The 20,606-nt window shown below is 41.6% G+C and overlaps 1 protein-coding gene across 1 annotated transcript in view; it reads left to right on the forward strand.

Moving 5' to 3' along the window:
• The first annotated feature begins 9,567 nt into the window (after positions 1-9,567).
• LOC126484731 (uncharacterized) overlaps positions 9,568-20,606 on the forward strand; it is a 64,596-nt gene continuing 53,557 nt past the window's right edge. Inside the window, exon 1 of the mRNA XM_050108326.1 lies at positions 9,568-9,971. Within this exon, the coding sequence (XP_049964283.1) occupies positions 9,568-9,971 (404 nt within the window). The remainder of the gene's footprint in view (positions 9,972-20,606) is intronic.

The raw sequence follows: 20,606 nt of genomic DNA on the forward strand, positions 1-20,606 counted from the left end.
AGTCCGATCAGGGGATGCGTGGGACGAGCTGGCCGTCCCCGACAAACCCCCATCCCGACCCCCACAGTGATGCCCATTGGCAACAGCCTCAAGCTGTGTGACCGAAGCCAACACTGCCTGAAGCTGGGAGCGAAGGGATGCCAACTCAGCCTGCATCCGAACACAGCAGTTGCAGTCCCTATCCATGCTAAAAACTGTTTTGCTAAGAACGTCTGAACTAATCTACAGAGAGCGCAAACAAATCGACAAAATTTAAACGGTTATTAAAATACAAGATTGCCTAGTAAATGCAGTAATGCTGCTACTTGCGCACTGCTGACACTGCTCGGCGGCGGAAGGAGACTAAGCGAAATTACACTATTCAGGTACTAAAACACGATGCTACACTCTCAAATACTATAATACGCCCGAAATTTATGAATTAAACAATGCAAGAACCAAAAACACGCAAAGAAATTAAGAGTTAAACTATGTAACAAATGAGTGAGCTAGGAGTATACGACTTGCTGCTCAGCTGCTTATCCAACGGCGGCAGGGAGCACACTGACTGCGACCAACCGACACTGGCCGTTCAAAACAAAACAGTAGACAAACGACTACGCGAATTTACACTATTCAGGTACTAAAACGCGATGCTACAACTCTCAAATACTATAATACGCTCGAAATTTATGAATTAAACAATGCAAGTACCAAAAACACGCAAAGAAATTAAGAATTAAACTATGTAACAAATGAGTGAGCTAGGAGTATACGACTTGCTGCTCAGCTGCTTATCCAACGGCGGCAGGGAGCACACTGACTGCGACCAACCGACACTGGCCGTTCAAAACAAAACAGTAGACAAACGACTACGCGAATTTACACTATTCAGGTACTAAAACGCGATGCTACAACTCTCAAATACTATAATACGCCCGAAATTTATGAATTAAACAATGCAAGAACCAAAAACACGCAAAGAAATTAAGAATTAAACTATGTAACAAATGAGTGAGCTAGGAGTATACGACTTGCTGCTCAGCTGCTTATCCAACTGCCTTCTATAAGGCAGGCTTCTGAAGTTTTTCAATTCTTCTGTAAACAGGTTGTGTTATTATTTTGGAAGAATGACTTTTAAAATTGATAATTCGGGAAAATTGACTCCCATCGGCGTTTGCTTTCTTTATAATTGAAATTGTTACATTCTTCTTGAGATCCGAGGGTATTTGTTCTGCATCATACACATCGCACACCACATGGAATAGTTTAGTCAGTGCGCCCTTTGTATCTCAATTCAGACGGAATGTCGGCTACTGCAGGGACCATGTTTTCAGTTAGGTATTTCACTGCTCTGCAATACTCTTGACTTTCATATCTCTTAACTCGTCTTCATCTGTTTCCTCTTCCCTATCTGATAATATTCAAGTTCATTTTCCATTCATGAGCCTAGTACAGATTCCGTCCATCTTTCAGCTTTCCCTTCTTTGCATACTACTAGCTTCCCATCTACTTTATAATAAGTAGTAGGTTATCGAAGAAAACGTAAAACATGGGAAATATGAAACAACAGTACGATAAACGCATATCACTACACCAATTTCAGTAGCATGGAGAAAATAATTAAACTGTCAGTCCGGTAGACAACAATAACGTTATTTTAAGATTTCTTTAAAAAAATATATATAGATCCGCCAAGGAAGAGAACACTCAGATAACAGAACAACTACCAGAAAAAATGGAGAAATCAGTAAATCCAATGAAAAGAGGAAAACTCCAAGTGTATGACAGAATAACAGCATGTGATTCCACATGCTCGTCAAAAGACAATAAGAAATTAGAATTTATTATTAGATTAAAGAAAATGATTCACTTAAGGTTAAAAAGTAATTCAGATAGTTCTATAATCAATGAGTGCGCAAATTTGCGCACCAGTTTAATTTGTGATGTGATGGTGATTGAGAAATCATAACCAGACAATGATGATACATAGGTGTATAAGTATTTTGCCTCGCTATTTGCGAGTTAGTACCTAGTTCCATAGAAAAGTTACCAGTTATGAGCAAAATGGCGATTTCTTTTACAACGAGTCCATTTACGAGCTTGAATACTTTCACATGAATAAATAAATAGAGACAACGCCAAACAGGCCATTAGAAGACGCCAGTGGCTGCGATTTAACATTCTAGAGTGTGTTTCATGCAACCCCTATAAAACACATTACTAGGGTGTGCCATAGAAGGTAGTGTGTACATCTACCTGTCGAGTGTTATCTTTCGGAGCCGATGTGTTAAATAGCACGCAACGAAACAGTGGCCCTTACTATATGGATCGCCATAGAGACGTCGACACGTCAGGTGTCTGTGCGATGGGTACAGTCAGTTCCCGAGTCACGTGGGAAATAGACTGGGCGCCGTGTTGCAGCAGTGTTTCTGGGTGGTGAAGACCCACAAATTTTGAAGAGACTGCCAGTGTTCTGTTAGCAAACAATTTAAGCATGTTGTTGTTCGCTAGTCGCTACAAATCGATTAAAAAATACTACCATGACAGAACGAAAGTTCGATTGCAATCGACACACAAAGTAATCTATGTTGTTGCTCGGGCAACGCTAACTCACTGCTGATATTGTAGTATCATCTGACACAATCACAACTCCCTCACCTTTTTTCACTTATCTGTACAAAATCCTGTGTGCGGATTTCTCCTGTTTACCGATCAATGACAACTGCGGGGTTAATAATCTGTTAAACTGAACATCACGTTTTTCCTCTCCTTTCAGTGTATAACACTCCTGTCCGCTACTGCTATACCATAACCTCGAAGCTGGAGGCAGTTTGCAAAAGATAATTATTTTGTTAATTATGGTATAACGCAACAGAGCAGTGTTACGCTCTGAGAGGAATTTTATTATGTTGACCGTACTGTACCTAACGGAGGTGGCTTATCGGAAGTGAAAGTCAGAATTACGTAAATATTTGAACAGTACGAACAAAATTTTGCCTTATCTGCACTGTTCAACTGATAAAGAAAACGGTCGCCAGCCTAACTAGGCAAGAGAATGGATAACATTCTCGTTCAAGAAAATAGTTATTAGTAACTCTAATGGATAAACACAACCTATACTTGGTCACACGCGAGTGCAATGAACTCTGACACATACATATGTTTATGGTAAGATTGAAACTAACAGAGCAGCAGAAACTATTTGCAAAATTATAACAGATACCGAAACACACTATTACTTTCAGGGCTTATACAAACTGAATGGTCTTTATAACGTTATTATTACTATTCACTGCCGAATCATTAATTGGATATAAGTTAAGTCTCTCTCAGTTAAATACTTTATAATTTAAAATGAAAATTAATTGGAATCCACTAACAGGTTGCTTCTCATCATCATTTGAATAAAGAAATTATGGTTTTCATAATTAGTGGTCTTCCCATTACTTGTTACCCAGCATTAATACAATAGACAAACTGTGGATCCTGTTATATTATTAATATGCATTTCCTATACACAAGAGGGACATACACTTAACAAACATGAGTATATAAATTTTCACAACTGCAGTTTTCCACTTTTTACTGCAGTGAAACACAATATAGGCAAAATTCCAAGAAACTGACTCACTTTCTGCGATTTACAACAGGCAGTAATGTGATCATTTACTAAGCAAAACTTAATAAGCCTCAGTCTTAAGAACTTTTAATTTGAAGTTGACAACAACACATTAATAAGCAGTTTTACTAGGAAAATTATTTTCAGGAAGTATCATTAACTTTAACTCACTCTCTTGCCACATTAACTTAAACTTTCTCTTTACTACGTTCAAGAGGCATCAATTAGAAAACTGGGTTTTAATGTACTTTCAGTAAGGACACTAGGTAATCGCTTTAGTTCAAACGGAGAGGAACCTGAGAGGTGTTATGATGAGGAGAAAAATCAAGGTAGGTACATAAATTCAGAAATAAATTACCTTATATTTGAGCACATTAGCACATCCATTAAGCTGATCCTTCACTGTACATCATTATAGTATTACGTTACAGTGATTGCGCAACGTGGTGGCAACTGCATGTTGGTAGGTGGATTCGCAGACAGAATTGCTGGACTCTGTAATTTCTTGGTGGCGATGATAGATACAAATTCCAGAATAGTTCCAGCTATTTATCCATCCATCCGAGGCACTGGAAAGTAGCAGGAAAAGCCTCTCTCGGAACCAGCACAATATGCATCTTTTACTTGGCAGTGCACAGTTTGGTAGCTCGTCCCCGACTCGTAGCTCGTCACCGACTGACTCTTATGCCACCTTTTCTACCTAGGCCAACCACAATTCGCGCGCGCTACACAGTTCCATTCCCGAGGGGAACCACTACACCGTTTACATACAAACTAAGAACCCTAAGTGAGGATCAGCAATTTACATAACAGCAAACAAACACATTAAATAAAACAGAACATTTGCACATATCGACATCCCTACAAAAAATTATTCACACAAAATTACAATTATATACAGTAAGTTTTGTTCCCTCCAAATAGGACGAAGCATTTAAATGACAGATACACTATACAGCACAGAATCAAATCATGACATCAAAGTTTTAACAAGGAAAGGAGTAAACAATTTTGTGTTATCGTTCAATCAAACAATATTTACAGAAGCTTAACGGTGTAATATTAAATGAAACAAAAGCAAAATAAATCAGTAGAACTTAGAGCTATGGTGTTACAAGTGCTGTCGTATCATTTGCTTCAGCGAACTTACTGCGGTTGTAATTTAGTTTTTCGTTCAATATGTCTCTTTACTGAAGTCTTTCTACAAATTTCATTTGCGTAACTTTGAAATCTGGCTGTTTGTCTTTGGTTCCCATCAACAGCCTGATTATAGCCACAGTGCTACAGGAGAGGCCAAGGCTAAATACGGCTGCGAGTGTGGGAGGAAGCTAACGCGTGCGTCATACCATGCAAACGAAGATGTAAGACAAGTGCTGATTTTCGCAAAGAATACACACTATCGGGTGGAAATGTATTACGAGCTGGAATGATAAACAGCGGAAGAGTTATAACATGACGAGCTATCTACACAAAATTACACAAAGAATCGGCAGATACCAGTCACCATTTTTATGTGGTTTATGGACTACCAGGAAACATTGTGCAACGTACCATACCATTTCTCGTCCATACTGTACTGTGCTGTTGTCTACAGACGCTTAATGTGTACTAAATAATTCGGAAAGAATCTGTAAAGAACAGTTACCTAATGAGTTCAAACTCAAATGGTTCAAATGGCTCTGACCACTATGGGACTCAACTTCTGAGGTCATTAGTCCCCTAGAACTTAGAACTAGTTAAACCTAACTAACCTAAGGACATCACACACATCCATGCCCGAGGCAGGATTCGAACCTGCGACCGTAGCGTTCTCGCGGTTCCAGACTGCAGCGCCTAGAACCGCACGGCCACTTAGGCCGGCACCTAATGAGTTCAGTGTGCTATTAAAAATTCAAATCTCCCTAGTAAAAGTCAGAAAATGGTCGCCTTGTTATTATTTATTTTCACTCTGTTCTTCTGTATGCTAAATAAAAAATAATAGTCCAGAAAACTTCCGTTGTTTAGTTCCTGAATATTGACACAAATAAGATATAATTTAGTGAATCACTAACCAGATAATAACTAAAAAACTACAGTGTGTTTTGACCGTGACCTTGCTAAGAAATAGGCTATCAGTATCCAAACAGCCTGCACACTGTACAGTGACCATTGTAATTTCACTCCTTTCATACAAATATCACTTCCTACTTGCTCATTAATTTCTTCTTCAAAGGTCCACTTCACTGAGACAATGCAGCAACCACAACTTACATCGGAATAGTTAATTATCATGAGTGTTCCCGTTTCCATTTGAACACCTAAAAACCTTAGACTTTCTAAGTGTTGTTTTCCGTAAAGAAGTTTTGCAGTGTCTGAATCTAGATTCACTGTTAAAGCTCTTTGACAAAAACAGTGCCTTGTTGTACAAAACAAGTATAAACTCAGAGGCTTTCAGAAGTATTTTTGTCTGTACTAAAACAAATCATGTGTTACTAAATTCATCTGTGAGACAAGGAAACTAACTTTGCTTTATTGCAGAGTCTGGACCTTATTTCACAGTGATTAGACATTAGCTACCTTGCTGTCAGTTGGCAACTGCTGTTATGAAATGCTAGAGGGAAACTACATCCTATCTAGTCTTATGTAGGGCTACTTTTATAATGTAACATATAATGATGCTAATGTGAACAACTGTGAGGCTGTATAGATGCCTACATCATCTTTATAAAATTCTGATATAAGTACTGATTTAGCAGAAATGTATATTATTTCAGTAATGGTCTGAACCACATCTAGTTGTCACAGTACTAATACTTTGGTAAACTGCAGCTTGTTACTAGTGTAATGAACTAAAATAATATTACACAAACCTTTAATTAAGTAGCAAAATTATTCATTTATTGTTATCGCTGTTACTTTCAAATGTAATGAAGTTTTTATCTGGCGACTCTAGAAATTGCTATTTTCGTGCCTTTCAGTAGCACTAATCATCTATGAGTTCAGAAATTAATGAACCTTTACTCATTAAATATCTCTGTCAAGAATGTGTACAGTTAACAGCACATTTTTATCAACTGATGCTCTCTAGCCAACACAAATGTATCCAAATTTGAGGTCTCTTTCGTTAAATATTTCAGGAGATAATGACGTTAATTTTGCCAAGAAATCTTTACATACTTAACAGTAGTTCTAATTAAGGTGGCTATTAAATAACAAAAGATCTTTCACTTCATATTTTCAAAGGAACAGTAATTATCAAAGCGAAATCTATCTTTACATATAGATAAAACCTTAAGTTCTATGCTTGGTTGCTAACGTGGTGTTTCACTATACTTTTTAGAAGTGCCAATGTAAACACGAAGATTAAACTTAGAGCTGCTGGATGTGAAAACATCAAATATTCGGTTCATATTCCTCTTGATGTACCAACTTCGCCATTTAAATTCGTCTTGAAGTATTCTTATGCAAACGTCCCTTTGCAGCTGGGAATTATTATTTGCAGAGAAATAACGTCTACACCATTTCCTTACACTCTCGTCATGTAGTCTTCCTGGCATACAAAATCTCTAAATTGTGTAGTTACTCTTTACGCAACTTCAACCACTGAATTTCTCTTCACAGTCAAAGGAATTATTTTTATCCCCACTCTCAGAGACGTAAATACTGAGTCTTTCCATGCCGTTTCTAGCTCTTTCAGACTGGTCTTACTACGCAGTTCTGATAATGCGACCACACTGAATTAGCAACATTATTTGCCTTGCTTTCTGCTGCAGTAGTTCGCGCTTCTTATTCTTGGCGGGCTCCACATCACTGTAAGGTGGATTCGTATAATCTCTTTGAAAATTATGTGTATGTATTCGGTAGATCTGTCTACAGCAATGTACACATAAAGTTAAAATGAATGTAAATTTATAAAATTATGTTAATTATTTTAGAACGAACTTATTTTCAATTTAAGCAAAAAAAATTAAAATTTTTGTTGGCATATAATGCAGAAAATGTTCTCAGTACCCTTACGAACGGGCTCTGTCACAATAAACTCTGTGCATGCAGAACTGGATAACCAAGGAGGAGAATGTCCCTGCCTCTATCTTTTGAAGAATATATACAACAAGGCTGCAACTGCCATTACATTACATCAAAGGAGTGAAGAGCTCAGAACTGAGAATGGAGCTAGGCGAGGTGACTTTATTTCACCGTAGTCATCCTGTACAGCCTCGGAAGAGGACTTCACATCATCAGTTCGGATGAAGAAGGAATGCGCGCAAACAGATCTTATCTATAGATAAGTCTCTATTTATTTACTTTTTTAGATGAGGTCATCTAGCACCACGTTAAGCCTCGCAACATTTGGCAGCGAACTTCACTTTCTTTGAAGTCCAGATTTCCTCCATTCTGTATGAGTGGGCTTGTTTACGCTCCTTCGTCCAAGGGGCATCGCGTCCGTCATTGACAATGCAAGAGAAATTGTAATATCCATCCTTCTTTTATTCATATTCGTTTGAACAGTGTATTTTCTCTGTAGCTTTGGATTAAGTTCCATAGGAACAACTTTTATTGGTTATTTACGATGTCACCAATCATCTGAGACAAAGGATATGACAAAACATTCAAATCTTTTGTCATCGCCTGCAGCTGGGATTGTGGGTGTATTAAGTACCTTTTGCATACAGAAGACACAAAACATTTATTGCAATTACATTATCTTTTGTTCTTTTATTTGATCTTGAGCGTTTATAACGTTCGTGTATGCACTCCTTTACATCTTCATACTATACCTTGCAGGTGACTACGCTACATTTCCTTTATGCTAATTACGTTGTATGTCATGATGAATATCACCAAATGTCGTAAGCAATTACAAAATGGCGTCTGTTTTCTCGCATTTATGAGGTGGAATTGAACTTCCTTGCTGTCGTCTCCGACTTCGAAAAGACACAAAATAACACACAGGGGGTGAAATAAATCTTACCCCTACATATCATGGGTGATAGCGCCTGTATAATGTTACGTATCGATATGAAATATTGCTACAATAGAGGCACAAAATAGAATTGAAATATCACCAAACATTAGGCCAGGGCTGCACCAAGTGCATCTGGACAGACTATTACACCACACTAGTACATTCAAAGTTGGCCACGAAACAAAGAGAAACGTGTGTGTGTGTTAATTGCATTTAGTCAATGTATTTACAAGAATGATGATTAATTTATCTAGCTGAAAGACTAAGATGAGTAACTAAAAGTATATATTAACATTAGTTTATTCGAGTCAGTGAAGTAATAAGAAAGGTAATGAACTTACCTGACTGGAAGAACAAAATGAGTACTTTACTCCTCAAGGCAAGATGCTGGTTTTACTCCAAATGATTTTATAATTTCATAATGAAACACAGGAAAGAAGGTTGAAAAAGCCTTAAAACCAGTCCACAGATTGTCTTTTGATTATTACAACTGCTACAGCAGACATTATTAATGTCACAAGCTTGTTAGATTCAAATGAAGTTATAGTACTTTACGTTCAAGACAATAAACCAAACATTGTGAGATTAATCTCTGGCTGGTGCTATAATTACCTTTCCGCCACTTTCCGCTTGTTCCAGGTTTGCTAGTTACTTGTAACATGAGAAATGGATGTTTGCAACATGGTTCACAATCTCTATTATACTGTAGGTTCGCCCTATAACTGGCTAGCTATTTCTGCTCAAAGGTTAGACAATGGCAAAATATACCCTTTGTATCAGTACCATGCCTAATAAACCACTAAGACTATCAAACCAACTGTGCACTAAGGATAGGTTCACTTATTTTAACAATGCTTTTTATTAGTGCTTATTTTATTAGTGCTACCTAAAATTTCATACTGCCAACAGGTTCAGACAATCCTAGGTTATCTCTTCGTTTAATTTTCCTCTTGTTTACAATTCATGATAAATGACCTACTTTGTGTTGAGATACCCCATTGTCTGATATAAGCACAGAAACATGAAGTTAAATCATGTGGCACAGTACTGGCTCATAACAGATGACTATGTTAAGCTCCTGGCCACCTTCACTACAACGAAAAAGTTTCCAGGGCAGATGCCTGAGGCCTCCTGCCTTCCACCAGCACCTCCTACTCCACCCCCACCTCTATCCCGCCTCCCACCTCCCACAACCCGCATCCAGCCTCCCACCTACAGTCCCCCGCCTCTTACTTCCTGCCTCCCGCCTGCTGCCTCTCGCCCCCTGCCTCTCAACTCGCACTGCCCGCTTCCTGCATCCCGCCTCCTGCCTCCCACTTTCTGCCTCACACGTCCTACTTTCCGCCTCACGCATCCCATGTACTGGGGGTGGGAAGCAATCAGTGGGCCTACTTTGGCGACTGCCGCCCCACCCTGCATTAGGCCGTTAGTGCGCAGTTTTATGGTGACCATAAAAATCGCGTTAGCCAGGACAGGAGCCCAATGGCGCTGGCGCCTGCGACGGCCCAAGCGGCTTTACGGGAAATTTGCGAGTTCCCGGGTCGCCACTACCTGCGGTGCATTCCTTTTAAAGTCGCCGTTAATGTGACGTCACAAGAATTCTGAATATCACTGGGAAGCTTCTCTATTATTACTTCGCAGTAATCCATTTTATCTTAGCTTTTCACAGATGTTTGTTTGCAGAAGTTTTGTACTAAACTGGAACTGTTACAGTACACAAGTGAGTTTCTTTTTTTGGTGCTGAATGTAACAAGCTCTCACTTTGAGTTTCCACAAGCTAGTATAGGAGGAAAGACAAACAGATAATTAATGGATCAATATACTTGCTGCCTATATGATGTAGATTTCAATAAGATAGCGTATAGTAGAGTAGTAATAAAATGCAATATACATACTCTTCTGTGATATTAGCAGCTTTGCTTTAGGGAATAAGCATGACTGTAATACACAATTTATAATTTTGTGTATGAGGCACTTCCAGGCATAAATGGCAAGTTAAAGACATTAAAAATCATCTTTTATTTAACAAACCTGTTTGTTTATATGGACCAAGACATCCCTTTGTGTATCTATGAACAAACTTGGAATCTCTCTAGTCTAACTTGAAATGTTATGCTATTAAGGAAAATTCTGAGCAAGATTTCTTTACTTTCTTTGCTGTCATTAATCTTTTGGCTAGTTGGCGTGGCCTATTAATATTTCCTATTTTCTCCCAAACTCTTCATTTCAAAGTTGCATTTCCACCCTATACTCTAAATTATTTGTTGCAATTATTCCAATTTTTATCTGCATCAATTATTTTTAACGCTCTAATACTCCCTCCAGAACCTTGGAAATCATTCTCTGTTGTCTTAATGGATGATTTATCAATCTGTCCCTTCTTCTTATCAGTTTTCTCCATATATTCTTTTCGTGACCTATTCTGTGCAGAACCCTTCTAGAGCAACACATGTCAAAAGCTTTGAGTCTCCGCTGGTCCAGTTTTCCCACTTGATTCACATCCGCACAGTGCTGTGCTTCAAAGAAATTTCTAGTTCAAATTAAGGCTGATATTTAATACCGGTACTGTTAACGTGTGCTTATCTATTTCTAATGACCTACTTGCTTTGCTGTCATGAGTTATTTTGCTTCCAAGGTAGCAAAAGTATTTCGCTTAATCTACTTGTTCGTCACCTATTACGATATTAAGCTCTTTGCTAAACTCATTTCTCTACTTCCTCATTATTTTCGTCTTTCTTGGGTTTACTGCCACCCATATCCTATACCCGTTACACTGTTGACTGGAGTCGTCCAATCATATACTTCTTCTTCACTTTCTTCGAGAACACAATGTTATAAGTGAATCTTGTCACTGATATCCTCTACTTTGAATTTTAGTTCCACTCCTCAAAATTCCTTTTACTGGCCTCATTGCATATTCGATGTGTAGGTTTAACTATAGTGGTGAAAGACTGCGCCTTGCTTTACGCCGTTTTAAATCCTAGCACTTCGTTCTTAGTCTTCCATTATTATCACTTCCGTTTTGTTTTCGTACACGCTTAATACTACCTGTCTTTCCGTAAGGCTTACACCTTTTTTCCCAGAATTTCAAACATTTTGCACCAGTTTTCTAGGTCCACAAATCCTATGAAAATAGTTTGATTTCTAAAGTCTCATTTCAATTAAAATTTCACAGCATGCTTAATCCGTCCTTCTGACGACCATTTCTGTTTCAAATTCTTCACATTTTACCTGCGAGCATTCACTTGAGCTTCTCTGTATTTCATATTTATTTCATTTTTATGTGACTTATACTCGTACTGCAGTATTCCTGCCACATCCTGAATGTTTTGTATTTGCTTCTTTCATAGAAGCATTTAAACAGATCACTGTTATCCGTAGCTTCTTCAACGTTAACTTCTTGTCCTACATCTTTGATTAGCCTTTATAGAGATATCCCTTCCTCTCCAGCAGAACCGACTACTGTTGTATTATTATCGTAGTATCTACAGATTTAGAGAACTTCCAACAGGCTTCATCATTTCTAAGGGCTTTAGAATCCCACTTCATGTCAAATTGATTCTTCTAGACGATTGCCTTAAACTTAAACTTTCTCTTCATCATTACAAATTGTGATGAAAAATTATATGTGTTTGAGGGTTCGCCTTGCCATCCATTACCTGATTTTGGCATCTCTTTCTCGCCATTGTGTAATCCACTTGGCATCATCCCGTATTTCCAGCCTGTCTCCAAGTACAATTATTCCTCTTGTGACATTTGAAAAGTGTATTTATGGTTACCAGTTGACGGTTTTCTCCTCTCTAATTCCTACTGCCAAGCCATACTCTCCTGGAGACAGCCAGTAACGCTTCAGAGATAAAGGCATCGTTTATCTATTTATTTATTTATTTATTTATTTATTTATTTACACGTCAAGTTTCGTAGGACCAAATTGAGAAGCAAATCTGCAAGGTCGTGGTACGTGTCAGTGGATACATGAAATTACGACACAAAAGTAATAACAGATAAAAATAAATGTTTACGAACCCGAAAAAAGTCAGTCCATAAGTTCAAGTAAACGCAGTCAACAATGCAACAAGAATCAGCTTAATTTTTCAAGGAACTCCTAGACAGAATAGAAGGAGTGACTCATGAGGAAACTCTTCAGTTTCGATTTGAAAGCACGTGGATTACTGCTAAGATTTTCGAATTCGAGTGGTAGCTTATTGAAAATGGATGCAGTAGTATACTGCACACCTTTCTACACAAGAGTTAAGGAAGTCCGATGCAAATGCAGGTTTGATTTCTGTCGAGTATTAACTGAGTGAAAGCAGCTTATTCTTGCGAATAAGCTAATATTGTTCATATTGTTAACAAGAAATGACAGTAAGGAATATACATATATATATATATATATTGAGAGGCCAATATCAAAGTACCCAGACTCATGAAGAGGGGTCGACAAGAGGTTCGCGAGCTTACACCACTTATTGCCCGAACCGCCCCTTTTCTGAGTCAAAAATATCCTTTTAGAATGGGAAGAGTTAGAGTTACCCCAAAATATAATACCATACGACACAAGCGAATGAAAATAAGCAAAGTAGAACAATTTTCTTATCGAACGGTCACTCACTTCAGACACCGTTCAAATGGTAAAAATGGTAGTAGTAAATCTTTGAACAACGTCCTGAATGTGGGCTTTCCAGGACAGCTTAGTATCTATATGAACACCTAGAAATTTGAACTGTTCAGTTTGTGCGGATGCACAAACAGTACCCGAACTCTTACGGCACTCGGCAGAACGCAGCGAGTAATGAGTATAGTGGGCAGGGGCACTATGAATATAGTGCGGGACAATAAGTTAGGAATGTGGGCCTCACGGGAGGCGTGTCAGAGATAAGTCCCTGCAGTCGCACTGTCCTATATGTTCTCGGTGGCTCAGATGGAGCCGGCACGGTAGCTCATTGTGTTCGGTAAGAGGGCTGCGTGCTCTCTGTAATAAAAAAACTGAGTCAAGGAATCAACGATCAGCTTCAACGAATGTCTTGTGACGTCCGCCCAGACCAAACGCAACGAACTATATCGAAAAGCAAAGATGGATAGAGCGTTTGCCATGCAAGCAGGAGATCCCGGGTTCAGGTTCCAGTTAGGGCACACATTTTCAACTGTTCCCGTTGACTTATATAAACGCCTGTATGCAGCTAAGGGTATTCATTTCATTGTAATTTCATTCTAATGAGCTGCATTGCCACCGATGGTATCTGTTCTTTCGGACATGTCCGAATCTAAGTATGTGCTGGAGTAAGCCCCAGAACAAAAAAATTATATATATATATATATATATATATATATATATATATATATATATATAAATTTTTTTTGTTCTGTAGCTTGTGTTGTATTGTATGTTAACCGGGGACCTAGAAACGACGAAGAGGCTCCGTAACCGCCGCAGCCGCAGTGGTCCACAACCCCACGACGACTACCGCAGTCCACTTCACCCCTCCGCCGCCCCACACCGAACCCAGGGTTATTGTGCGGTTCCGCCCCCGGTGGACCCAACAGGGAACGTCTCACACCAGACGAGTGTAGCCCCTATGTTTGTGTGGTAGAGTAATGGTGGTGTTCGCGTACGTGGAGAACTTCGTTTGCGCAGCAATCGCCGACATAGTGTGACGGAGGCGGAATAAGGGTAACCAGCCCGCATTCGCCGAGACAGATGGAAAACCGCCTAAAAACCATCCACATACCGGCGGGTTGTCCGGACTGCGACACAAATCCGTCGGGCGGATTCGTGCCGGGGACCAGGCGCTCCTTCCCGCCCGGAAAGTTGTGCGTTAGACCGCACGGCCAACCGAGCGGGCTGTTCTGTAGCTTACTCCAGCACATTGAGTGTGGGCTCACAAATTACACTACTGACACCTGAACCAGTGTTCCCCGGATTCTGAATGCGAGTGTAGTTCCAAGCAGTACAAACAGTGACAATCTTCGTAAGTACCATTGTTGTCGTCAAAGAGACCTTCTTCGTACAATATTTCTTTTCCAAAACTAAGTTTACTCTTTGCTGTTTTCGGCTATTTGGAATGCAAGTTGTCTCTCATTCTTCATAGTTATACCAGATATGCGCGACTCCAGTAGTTTCAGTTCACTCTCCAATCTAGTGTTGAAAGTTGGCTGGAATGTACCCAGTCCTTTCTGAACACCACTGAACATATTGTTCGTATTCCTAATTCGTCTTCTGACCGTAGTCTGGAGAACTCCGAACGCTTTCGACGCCCGCAGCCTTTCCATCTCGCCTCTGGTAACATCATCTATAGCACACAGTATCTGCACCACATCCCGACTGTCTTGACGATTTCCTTCCTTAACTGCCTGCCATCAGAAAGGGGAAATCCTCGTACTTATATCTGGCCTACGAAAATTCATTGCATTTGAGTAGAATTGCACATTTATCAGTTCATATTTAACGTTTCGTTTAATTCATTTTATTATACTACACTCCTGGAAATGGAATAAAGAACACATTGACACCGGTGTGTCAGACCCACCATACTTGCTCCGGACACTGCGAGAGGGCTGTGCAAGCAATGATCACACGCACGGCACAGCGGACACACCAGGAACCGCGGTGATGGCCGTCGAATGGCGCTAGCTGCGCAGCATTTGTGCACCGCCGCCGTCAGTGTCAGCCAGTTTGCCGTGGCATACGGAGCTCCATCGCAGTCTTTAACACTGGTAGCATGCCGCGACAGCGTGGACGTGAACCGTATGTGCAGTTGACGGACTTTGAGCGAGGGCGTATAGTGGGCATGCGGGAGGCCGGGTGGACGTACCGCCGAATTGCTCAACACGTGGGGCGTGAGGTCTCCACAGTACATCGATGTTGTCGCCAGTGGTCGGCGGAAGGTGCACGTGCCCGTCGACCTGGGACCGGACCGCAGCGACGCACGGATGCAGTGCAGTGCCGTAGGGGACCGCACCGCCACTTCCCAGCAAATTAGGGGCACTGTTGCTCCTGGGGTATCGGCGAGGACCATTCGCAACCGTCTTCATGAAGCTGGGCTACGGTCCCGCACACCGTTAGGCCGTCTTCCGCTCACGCCCCAACATCGTGCAGCCCGCCTCCAGTGGTGTCGCGACAGGCGTGAATGGAGGGACGAATGGAGACGTGTCGTCTTCAGCGATGAGAGTCGATTCTGCCTTGGTGCCAATGATGGTCGTATGCGTGTTTGGCGCCGTGCAGGTGAGCGCCACAATCAGGACTGCATACGACCGAGGCACACAGGGCCAACACCCGGCATCATGGTGTGGGGAGCGATCTCCTACACTGGCCGTACACCACTGGTGATCGTCGAGGGGACACTGAATAGTGCACGGTACATCCAAACCGTCATCGAACCCATCGTTCTACCATTCCTAGACCGGCAAGGGAACTTGCTGTTCCAACAGGACAATGCACGTCCGCATGTATCCCGTGCCACCCAACGTGCTCTAGAAGGTGTAAGGCAACTACCCTGGCTAGCAAGGTCTCCGGATCTGCCCCCATTGAGCATGTTTGGGACTGGATGAAGCGTCGTCTCACGCGGTCTGCACGTCCAGCACGAACGCTGGTCCAACTGAGGCGCCAGGTGGAAATGGCATGGCAAGCCGTTCCACAGGACTACATCCAGCATCTCTACGATCGTCTCCATGGGAGAATAGCAGCCTGCATTGCTGCGAAAGGTGGATATACACTGTACTAGTGCCGACATTGTGCATGCTCTGTTGCCTGTGTCTATGTGCCTGTGGTTCTGTCAATGTGGTCGTGTGATGTATCTGACCCCAGGAATGTGTCAATAAAGTTTCCCCTTCATGGGACAATGAATTCACGGTGTTCTTACTTCAATTTCCAGGAGTGTATATAATGACCTGGTACTAAAGTTGTTGGTAGCGTTCTCGCTTCCCACGCCCGGGTTCCCGGGTTCGATTCTCGGCGGGGTCAGGGATTTTCTCTGCCTCGTGATGACTGGGTGTTATATGATGTCCTTAGGTTAGTTAGGTTTAAGTAGTTCTAAGCTCTAGGGGACTGATGACCATAGCTGTTAAGTCCCATAGTGCTCAGAGCCATTTTTGAACTACCGTTGTTGAATTGAAACAGATAGTAAAATAAATAGCTTCATTAATATAAAAGATCACACAGAAAAATAACTAGAGTCTACATAGGGGCAAAATGTAATTTTAACCTGATACATTGTATGTCATTGTAGCCTGAAACTCCTACTTTGACCCATTCAAGAAACGTTCAACTTCTGCGTGCTCTAGCATCTCCCATCTCTCAAAACATAGCTAAAAGGATGATTTACAAAATAAGTTATACTTTTCTCAAACATGTAATTACGTCAATACTAATGAATGTATATACGTGAATAAAAGTAAACAAGTTCGAGGCTTACCTGTGAGTTTTTCGCTGGCAGCTCGTCGCTATGTACATAGGAACAGGTTTGCCAATCGATCTATCTATACAGGTTAGTGCAGGTTGTACCACTTAACCGGTTTCGTCCATAGCCTTGCTGCGTCATTTTACCCGGATATGTCCTTAACAGCCTGACTTACCCTACGTTTGTTACTTTCACTGAACACTGACGTATCCCTCGATACACTACAACATAATAGTCTCTCTCTATAAACTTCGCTGCATCTCTGTCTAATACAACTGTCGCACTGCTGGCTATAGAGAGACGACGCTGTCGTCTTCGACGATGATTTCACTCTGGGCTGAGCGGCAGCCCGCTTTGACGTAAGCAAGCGTTCTCCCGCGGCGGCGTACGGAAAGGCTTGTGGACGTGTCTAAGTCACCGTCTGTCACTAGCTGTTGCCTCTAGCAGCGCCTGCACTTACTAGTTGTTCCGTCGCGAGATACCATCCTTGCGTTAGCACATTGTTCTTTGGACAACACGACAACTAACGCCGGTGATGAGGAAGAAATTTCGGAAAATGTACGTTTGGAACAAAACGTTGTGTGGAAGTAAGTCACTGACTGCGAAAAAATCAGAAAAGAAGAGAATATATGCGTTTTCGGTGTAATGCTACAGGAGTATGTTGAAAATTAGGTGGATTGATAGCACAAGGAAAGAGAGGATCTCCACAGAATCTGCGAGGAGAACAGCATATGGAAAATACTGACAAGAATGAGAGACAGGATGATAGGAGACCTGTTAACAGATCAATGAATAAACTTCCGTGGTACTGGAGGGAGCAGTATAGGGTAAAAACTGAAGGGGAAGATAATGACTGGAATAGGTACAACAACTATTTGAAGAGAGAGTGTGGAAGTACTGGTCTAACAAGGGAAACTCCCCATCGCAACCCCCTTAGATTTAGTGGTAAGTTGCCCCAGTGGGTAGCCTGTCAAAAACTGAACACAGACCAAGCATGAAAACAGGAAGAAGGTGTAATAAACTGAGAAAAAAAAGCAAAATAGAAACAGCGAACGGTCCAAGGTTAACATGTGCAACATTAAGCGAAGAAAAAAGAATCGATTGCGTTGTGGTTAAGTGCTCGTGGTATAGTGCTGCAAAGCGGCCAAGGAGTGTTCAAACCTCCCTCGTGGCCTTTCTCTTCCTCTCAATTCGAATTTGTGTCTGTATCGTGCTGTAACGTCCGTTCGCAACGGCGAGGTATGAGGAAGGGACCTATAATGAAAGTTGATGCCCTACAGCTACTCTATTAGCAGCGGAAAGGAAGTGGCTTTCGAACGGGAACCGCAAACATTTGATGACAAAGGCGATAATTCAACCGAATCCTCCACAGGAAAACACGTCTGGTGAGTAATAAACGGCACGAGAGACAGTACGTGTGTCATAAGATAGGACCTGATCTTTATGCGTCGTGAGTGAGTGAGATATGCCTCTTTGCCCGATGTAGGTGTTCATATGAATATGAACGTGATCACTCCCAAGGAAATGATGAAAACATAATAGTTTGCCTCTAAGCTGCAACAAATGAACGCAACAGTTGCACAATCACTCAGTTTCTCCGAGCTTTGTCTAAACATGTTTTTAACGTTGCGTTCCGTTTTGAATATTTTGACTCTTGATTCCTTTCCTATAACACAGTTCACATCCATTTATTTGGTGTTTCTATTTCTGTGAGAGGTCTATGTGGTATCTGGCTTACTCTCACTATCCGTCGCATTTACTTCCAAAGCTAATATACTCTTATCACATGACTTGTACACTACTGGCCATTACAATTGTTACACAACGAAGATGACGTGCTACAGACCCGAAATTTAACCGACAGGAAGAAGATGCTGTGATATGCAAATGATTAGTTTTTCAGAGCATTCACACAAGGTTGGCGCCGGTGGCAACACCTACAACGCGCTGACATGAGGAAAGTTTCCAACCGATTTCTCATACACAAACAGCAGTTGACCGGCGGTGCCTGGTGAAACGTTGTTGTGATGCCTCGTGTAAGGAGGAGAAATGCGTACCATCACAATTCCAACTTTGATAAAGGTCGGATTGTAGCCTATCACGATTGCGGATTATCCTATCGCGACATTGCTGCTCGCGCTGGTCGAGATCCAATGACTGTTAGCACAATATGGAATCGGTGGGTTCAGGAAGGTAATTCGGAAGCCGTGCTGGATCTCAACGGCCTCGTATCACCAGTAGTCGAGATGACTGGCATCTTATCCGCATGGCTGTAACGGATCGTGCAGCCACGTCTCGATCCCTGCGTCAAAAGATCGGGACGTTTGCAAGACAACAACCATCTGCACGAACAGTTCGAAGACGTTTGCAGCAGCGTGGACTATCAGCTCGGAGACCACGGCTGGAGTTACCCTTGACGCTGCATCACAGACATGAGCGTCTGCGATGGTGTACTCAACGACGAACCTGCGTGCACGAATGGCAAAACGTCATTCTTTTGGATGAATTCAGGTTCTGTTTACATCATCATGATGGTCGAATACGTGTTTGGCGACATCGCGGTGAACGCATATTGGAAGCATGTATTCGTAATCGCCATGTGTATCACCCGGCGTGAAGGTATGGGGTGCCATTGGTTACACGTCTCTGTCACCTCTTATTCGCTTTGACGGCACTTTGAACAGTGGACGTTACATTTCAGGTGTGTTAGGACCCGTGGCTCTACCCTTCATTCGATCCCTGCGAAACCCTAAATTTCAGCAGGATAATGCACGACCACATGATGCAGGTCCTGTACGGGCCTTTCTGGATACAGAAAATGTTCGACTGCTGCCCTGACCAGCACATTCTCCAGATCTCTCACCAACTGAAAACGTCTGGTCGATGGTGGCCGAGCAACTGGCTCGTCACAATACGCCAGTCACTACATTTGATTAACTGTGGTATCGTGTTGAAGCTGCATGGACAGCTGTACCTGTACATGCCATCCAATTTCTGTTTGACTCAATGCCCAGGCGTATCAGGGCCGTTATTACGGCAGAGGTGATTGTTCTGGGTACTGATTTCTCAGGATCTATGCACCCAAATTGCGCGAAAATGTAATGACATGTAAGTTCTAGTATAATATATTTGTCCAATGAATACCCGTTTATTATCTGCATTTCTTCTTGGTGTAGCAATTTTAATGGCCAGTAGAGCAATGTATAGTACGACAACTGCCAAGACTACAGAAGGAGAACGAACGTTTTAATGGCCGGACGATAAAGTTATGAAAAAAAAATAAAAGTCGCATGAGGGGATTTAGAACCCGGCTTGGTCGCTTCACCGCCCAGCACTCTGATCACTTAACCACGTCGCCATAGTTCCTACACCGTCCTCAATATTGTACTTGTTAAGCTTGGACCATTCATTGTTTCTATTTTGCTTTTTTTCCACAGTTCAGTAGACTTACTTCCTGTTTTCATGCTTCTTCATCTGTGTTCAGTTTTTGAGGCGCTATCCTCTGAGCAATCTTACCACTAAATCTGAAGGGGGGGGGGGGGTGCGATTGGGGTAGTTTCCCTCGTAAGAATAAGTTTGCATAGGGGTGGGAATTTTTGGCAGACCGCAGCAAACCACAGAGAGAGCTTCAAATGATTCACGTTGCGTAGCGGGGAAGGAAGTG

The sequence above is a fragment of the Schistocerca serialis genome, chromosome 6 (genome assembly GCF_023864345.2).
Source record: "Schistocerca serialis cubense isolate TAMUIC-IGC-003099 chromosome 6, iqSchSeri2.2, whole genome shotgun sequence".
NCBI lineage: Eukaryota > Metazoa > Arthropoda > Insecta > Orthoptera > Acrididae > Schistocerca > Schistocerca serialis.